This window comes from Montipora foliosa, chromosome 8 (genome assembly GCF_036669935.1).
Source record: "Montipora foliosa isolate CH-2021 chromosome 8, ASM3666993v2, whole genome shotgun sequence".
NCBI lineage: Eukaryota > Metazoa > Cnidaria > Anthozoa > Scleractinia > Acroporidae > Montipora > Montipora foliosa.
In genome coordinates this window covers 52,682,063-52,689,562 of record NC_090876.1, presented here as the reverse complement: position 1 = coordinate 52,689,562, position 7,500 = coordinate 52,682,063, and the positions used below count along the sequence as shown (strand labels likewise).

At 42.8% G+C, this 7,500-nt stretch overlaps 2 protein-coding genes across 2 annotated transcripts in view; both read left to right on the top strand.

Moving 5' to 3' along the window:
* The window catches only part of LOC137967818 (protein jagged-1-like), a 44,110-nt gene extending 38,796 nt beyond the window's left edge, over nt 1-5,314 (top strand). Inside the window, exons 5-6 of the mRNA XM_068814401.1 lie at nt 3,695-4,338; nt 5,168-5,314. Coding sequence (XP_068670502.1) covers nt 3,695-4,134 — 440 coding nt within the window. The 3' untranslated portion in view covers nt 4,135-4,338; nt 5,168-5,314. The remainder of the gene's footprint in view (nt 1-3,694; nt 4,339-5,167) is intronic.
* LOC137967819 (uncharacterized) overlaps nt 1-7,500 on the top strand; it is a 20,088-nt gene that overhangs the window by 3,265 nt on the left and 9,323 nt on the right. The gene's annotated exons all lie outside the window — the stretch shown is intronic.

The following is a 7,500-nucleotide window of genomic DNA, read 5'->3' as shown; positions in this document are numbered from 1 at the left end:
TCTCGGTTATCAGCTCATATAGCTTAGTTTGTTTGGCCTTATATGGCAATTGATTGCGCTAAGCGTTGCAAAGCTAAAACTTTTTTTTGCCGGAAAGCGAAATTTCTCTCTGAATAAAGCAAAAAAAAACCTTTTTCTGGAAAGTTTGGATCAATTCCGACGGTTAGAAGTACGCGAAAGGCAAAATATGTTTTTGTGATCAGCCTGGGTTTGTCTGACCACAAGGTATTACCCAACATCGCATCTTCATCAAGTTTTTCGATTTCGCTCGGATTTTCTCGCTTTTTTCGCTTGCATTTCGTACTTCCAAACTTTTGGAGTTTACGGAATTTAATAAAACAATTATTCCATTCGCGCTTGTTGGATATGAGACTGGTTATAGCCAACTCGGTGCTACGCGCCTCGTTGGCTATTTACCATCTCATATCCAACAAGCGCGCATGGAATAATTGTTAAATAACACTTCACAAAACCGGTTTTTATTTCATTGGAAGGTTAAGACCAAGCAACCAATTACTCCATCAGAACAAAGTTTTAAAATTATCAGGATATACCCAGGTTGCTTTTGGAGGCTCTCTTATCTAGGCCACTAAATATCCCAATATCTCGTTGACATATGAGGAATGGTGTTGGTGTTATCCTAAATGCGGTAATGAAGGAGAAAAGTTGTTGAAGTGGAGAGACCAAATGATAGGATCAGCAAAGTGAAATTGGTAAAGGTTGGCCAAGTATACAACGTCATGTTTGCATATGCACCGCAAACTGGGTGTAGCAATGAAGAGGGCGAGAACTGAGTTTTGTGAGGAATTTGAAGGGATTTTCAGTGCTGGCTTGTCAAGCAAAGGAAGTTGTGATAGTAGCAGGAGAATGAACGGACTCGTTGGTAAGGGTATAGGGGCTTCAATGGTACGCATGGAGGAAAAGGGTATGGAAACAGAAACGAAGACGGAGAGACGCTCCTCGAAAACTGTGAAAGTTTAGACCTTGTGCTGACAAACACCTTCTTCAGCAAGAAGTTAGAACACCTTGTCACCGTAAAAGCGGAGAACGCAGTTAAGAGATTGACTATATAATGGTTAAAAAGAAGGGACCAGACAAGGGTCAAAGATTGCAAATAAGATACCAGGAGAGGCAGCCGTTACACAACATCGCTTGGTCTGCATGGATTTCAAAAGTGGGAAAGAGTGTAGCCAGAAAAAGCACTCGAGAAACAGAATAAAAACATGGAGGTTGAAACAAACGGAGAAAAAGCAGGCCTTCCGGGAGAAGGTGGAAAACCAGTATACTGCACATACAAGTTCAGTAAATGATAAGTGGGAAAACATCAGAGAGCTTGTTCTTAACGCAGCGGAGGAGGTGTGTGGGAAACTAGAGGCGGAAGAGGTGAGAAGAAAGAGACGTGGTGGTGGAGTAATGAGGTTCAAGATAAAATCAAAGTCAAGAAAAGTGCCCGCTACAAGGAGTGGCAAGCTATCGGGCTTGAACTCGAGAAACAAAAGAAACAGAAAGAGGATGCGCACCGAGTTGCGAAAAAGGAAGCAAAGAAAGCAGTGGCCAAGCCCAGATGGGATGCAGGAAATGAATTCTACAATAATCTGGACACTAGGGATGGAGAGGCAGCAGTATATAGAATAGCAAAGCAAAGCAAAGAATGTCAGCAAGAAAGGACGTGGGTGAGTTATCAGTGATAAAGAACCAGGCAGGAGATATCCTTACGGAGAAAGAAAACATCAAAGACAGATGGAGGGAATGCTTCTGCACCCTACTGAATGTGGAGGACGAGAGCGATCTCCTGACTCAAGTAGCAGCTGTTGAAGGACCGATAACCAAGGGAAGAAGTGCAGGAGGCAGCTGAGAAGATGAAGACGGGGAAAGCTGCAGGATGTTCGGAAGCGAGTGTTGACCTTATCAAGGTCCTGAAAGAATTGGGGAACGAAATGGTTACCGAGCTGTTGGAGGCGATACGGGAAGAGGAGAGCATACGGTTTGAATGGGAGAACAGTGAAACAATGCCGATATGTATAAAGGGAAGGGCGACCCATTGGATTGTGGCAACTCCGCGGAACTAAGCTACTAGAGCACTGAAGGTCATGGAGCGTATAATAGATCAGAGGCTACGAAAGATAATCAACATTGCCAGCATACACTTTGGATTCAGCACGGGAAAAGGAAAAATCGACGCAGTATTCATAGTCAAGCAAGTGCAAGAGAAATTCACGGAGAAGAAGAGAGATCTGTACTTCACCTTCGTTGACCTCGAACAGGCGTACGATAGAGTGCCACCGGAGCTGGTTTACTGGTGTCTGAGAAAGAGAAATGTGCCAGAGAGCATAGTCATGCATGTTGGTGAGAGCGACATATAAAAACACTAAGATGGTAGTGAGGACTGTGCATGGACAGACAGAGCCCTTTGACAACAAGGTCAGACTGCATCAAGGCTCAGCTCTGAGTCCGTTCCTGTTCGTAGTGATTTTGGACACAATAAGTGAAAGCTTCAGACAGGGTTTTCCTATGGGAACTGCTATTTTTGTGATGATCTAGTAGTGATGGATTAGAGTAAGGAAAAGTTGCAAGAGAATTGGTTGAAGTGGAAAACAGGTATGGCAAAGTACGGACTGAAGGTAAACACCACCAAGACGGAGACCATGGTGAATGCAAGCCAAAGGAAAGATATAAATATCGTGGACAGCAACAATGTTAAACTGAAGCAGGTAGACAAATTTAAATACCTGGGCGTGACGCTGAGCGAAAATGGAGGTTCGGAGGAGGCAGCCAAAGCAAGAATCAACGCTGGCTGATCAAAGTGGAAAGATTACACGGATATAATGTACGACAAGCGAATACCGAGAAAACTGAAGGTTAAGATATATGAAACGGTGAAACGACCAAGACTGTTGTACGGAGCAGAGGTCTGGACAATGAGGAAGAAAGAGGAAGAGATGCTAGCCACGACGGAGATGGAAATGCTGCGCCGTATTAAAGGAGTCACGCTGAAGGACAAACAGAGAAATGAAGACATTCGAGCGGAGCTCAAAGTTGTTAACATCCTGGATAAAGTACGGCAGGCCCGAGTTCGTTGGGATGGACACCTGGTCCAAATTTCCGGCGATAACAAAGTATGGAAGATGGAGGTGGAAGGAAGTCGGCCAAGGGGAAGACCGCGCAAGCGATGGATGGAAAATTTGAGAGATGATATGGAGAAAAGTGGTTTGAGGGAGGGGGATGCGTGGGGTACAACATCCTGGAGAAAGAAAATACAGATGCCCTGACCTGGCAGTAAGCCGCATAAGGAGGACAAATATTATTAATTTTCATCCGTGTACAACGTACAGGGCCCGGTTGTTCAAAAGCTGATTAACGCTAATCCCAGATTAAAAATTTACCAAGGAGTTTACTTTTCTACTCCGAAATGCTGTTCAACGCTGATATTCGGCAAAAGTTTACATTAGAGGAAGACAATCTTGAAAAACAAAAACAAGCAAAAGAAACTTCCACAAAAAAGTTAGAAAAAGGAAACCAACTTTACACTGATCCTGGATTAAATTAATCAGCTTTCGCAACAACCGGGCCCAGACGATTTTTCATGTCCTGAAAACGCCGAGGTTGCAAAAAAGTGGCTTAATACTAACTTGCACTCCAATAACAATAACCCTATCAAGTCTATTGTATCGAATTATTTTCCTTCTTTCTAAAGTTCCAGATCCAATTGCCTTCTTTCCCCTTAATGGCGAATATGGTACCAAGGAAATACACAACAGAGCGCACCAAGGGAACCCCACGGAAGTTAAATTATCTCAGGGGCCTGACGGCAAGGATGCTGGCTCTTATGAATTTTTGGGAACTCAAAATAGTTTCATCGAATTCCCCAACATTGACGGAGGAACTTTGGACGTCAACGGTGTCTCAATGACGATGTTGTGCTGGATATACCCTACTGGTCAATCGGGACCTCTCTTCAACTATAAGACGAGTGGAGAGTGGGGAGTTCATCTTTGGGACGGAGGCAATAACAAACTTTTTGCCCGCTTCACCAGACGTGATTATTCATTCACAACTGGCTTGTATGCTGGATCAATTCCCAGAAATACTTGGCACTTCGTTGGTGCTTCTTATGACCACAAAACCGGCTTGTAAAAGCTATGGGTGAATGCACAGGTGGTCAGCACAGTAAACATCGGAGCTGGTATTAATCTGGCAACACAAGACAGCGTCAGGATGGGAGTAAAGACTGGTGATGGAAGGTTCTATAAAGGAAGAATCGCTCAGATGCGAGTCTACAACAAAGCCTTGAATGAGAAGCAGATCCAAGAAATACAAGAGAGAACACCAGTTGCATAGGTGAGAATGTGAATCCGCTGTGCTCTCGATCCAAACAAAAAAAGAGCTCCGTCCCTGAATATCCGACATACAGCTGGGGAGTTCCCAGATCCTTTCAGAAAGAGTCAAACATATTATTCTTCCCTGTGAAAAAAAATATTCTCTTTCCAGAACAGTTTACCCCAAAATAGAAATTTCCACTGAAGACAGGATGATCTCGTGCCCAGATGTCTTCAACAGCTCAGAGTTAGATTAATTGGGTGGACTTGGTATAATATTCCAAAATCTACTTTAACAAGTAAATCGATTTATCGCACGTCAATTGAATAGAGAGTGCTGGCGAACGATATGTCCTGTCAAATTTAAATTTCCTTGAAACTAAACTACTTGAGATGGCTGAAAGGGGTAGTTTCTAAAGAAACTGTGGTGCTACGTCGGTGGGAAAGTAGTATACAAAAATTTGGTTTTATCAACGGAGTTGATAATGTAAATTGGCCTCCGTACTTAGATTCTAAAGCTGACGTTTCGAGCGTTAGCCCTTCGTCATAGCGAATCGATCCGCTCTGACGAAGGGCTAACGCTCGAAACGTCCGCTTTTAGAATCTAAGTACGGTGGCCAATTTACATTTACATTTACATTATCAAGTCCGTTGATAAAACCAAATTTTTGTACACTTGAGATGGCTGTTTGTTAATTCTTATTTCGACAACGGTATTCGACTTAAAATAGTAAAGGTTTCAAAACACATTAGCCTTAAGCTTCGATGTTAAGCTTTCGTCCACCTGAGAATTTTAAGATAAACTTCGTAATTAATGCAGGTATTAACAGAACGCACCTTTGTTTCCACAGATTCAGTATCAAGCACAGAAGACCGAGCACATTGAAAAAAACTGAAACTAAGTGATTTAACGAGGGTTTATATTAAGACAAAGAACATGTGAGAGGGGAATTAAAATCACTGTTCAGTCCTGATTAAAAAGTAGCTAGTTTAGTGTTGGAGGTGACTTGGTTAAAAAAAAAACACAAACGGGGGCGAGTACCTCAAATTCGCTATCATTTCCCTCATCCCATAATGAAATACCTTTTTTTCATGGGGAGGGGAACATAAGAACAATACAAATTACTTACTCTTGGGACTGTATCTGCTTCAGTGAACACCCCCCCCCCCCCCCCCGTCCTCCCCCCATATCGCCCAAAATGAACTGTATTATGGGATTGATAAAATAGCCGAGATGAAACAGGCAGCACATATTTTTGGGGGGCCTCAAGGTAGTGGCACTGCCTCATAAATTATTCATTCACTGACCCCTAATAGAAACGGAACTTTGACTTTCGTGAGAACCTGCAAAAATGTCGACAACGAGGTTGTGGCTCAGTTATTGTGCTGGTCTATCGTTTTCATCACGACTTACTTAATAGGCAGATCATCAATTTTTCTCATCAACGGTCCATCGAAAAGATTTACTCCCTCAAACCTCACTGTCTTTTCCCCCTATTTAGTCGTAACCTTTTCCAAGCAGTTTCAAATCGACCATAAACAGAAGATGAGATCATGCCATGCTGTTCATTTTCTCAATAGCAATGTTAAGGCCCTGTTACACTGTGAAATGTTTCGTGCAACTTGTCCCGCAATGTTTTGGCGGCAGTGTACAGACCTGTACATGTGGCGGGACAAATTGCAACTTGTCTCGCAACGATTTTGGCCGTTGCAGGGTATGTTACACTATGAAATGCTTCCTGCAACTTGTTTCGCCACAATATCGCCAAAGTTGCACGAAACATTTCACAGCGTAATAGCGTGGTCGGTATAAAAAGAGCGACCATGGATCGCGGACCGTGGACCCGGACTGCGGACCAGGTATAAAACGTGGACTGCGGACCGGGTATACAACGCTGACCAGGTACAAAACGTGGACTGTGGACTTGGTATGAAGCAAGGACTAAGTTTTCAGAAATGGAGTATAGAACAAAACTAGGTTTGTACTGGCCCAGACACAGATTTTAAAAAAAGGCCTCTTGTACTCTTATTCCGTGTCAAAATATTGTCACGTACACAGAAATGCTCAGTTACGGTGGTGGACAAAATACTGACCCCCAGTCCATGGACTACCCCGATGGACTACCCAAATGGACCACCCTAAAAATACTATTTCGAATGAGTACTGTTGATCTATGTGTAAGTACCATCTCAAATAATGCTTACGTAAGCCTCAACACCCATTTTAAACAGGATTGGTCAGCAGTATTTAAGTCTAAGTCTAAGCACCCATTTTAAAAAGGTTAGCTTTCGATTAGTGTTGTGATGGCTAATTACTTCATGTACGGTAGGTGAAGTGAAACCATGGCCGTATGGATGAAATTATCAAGGTATGTGCAATGTAAGTATTATAGTCAATTCAGTTCTTTCAATAGCACTCATTCGAAATGGTATTTTTAGGAGTTAGTCCATTTTATGGTAGTCCATTTGGGTAGTCCATGGACTGGGGGTCAATGTTTTGTCCACCACCCTCAGTTACAATATCGACTGGGCTAGAGAAAGTAAGAGTAGAGATTTTATCTCAAAATGGTACTTTACTCCACGAATGTGAAAAAGGAGAATGTCGTTCTTGTGCTGGAGCACTCATTGGACACAACGTGAACTGAAATGAACAATTAAGGCAAATCAAGTCAAACCCGAGAGTGAAAAATTGTTATGGAGAAGAACGGAAACACTTTTGGCATAAACTTTAACTCTTCGTACTATATTTCCATCTTTTATGTTCAAGTCCCCTGACTGTTGTTGTCGTAGTTCGAGCCAGGATGGCCGGATGGATTTAACACACACGTAAGTGTTTTGGCTCGTCACGCAATCCTTACTTCCAAAGTCTGCGTAAGAGGCTTCAAATAAAGTTGGTAGTGTGTACGCGTAAATCAGAATATGGACTGTAAATATGGGTTATTGACCAAGCGTGAGGTCTAGATGGCTGGATATTGGCCAAGTTCTTTTTTTGCGTGTTTATGGACCGAGACGAAGTCGGGCAAGATGAACCAAATCGCGCGCTGTGATTGGCTACCCGAGCGGGCAAGATGGAGCTATCTTGCCCGCTCGGGATTTCTCGCTTAGTCCTGAATTAGGCCTAAAAAAGTTTTTAGGCCTAAGGTTAGCGTTTATGAATGTTTAGGATCCTTTCTGTATTGGTAAA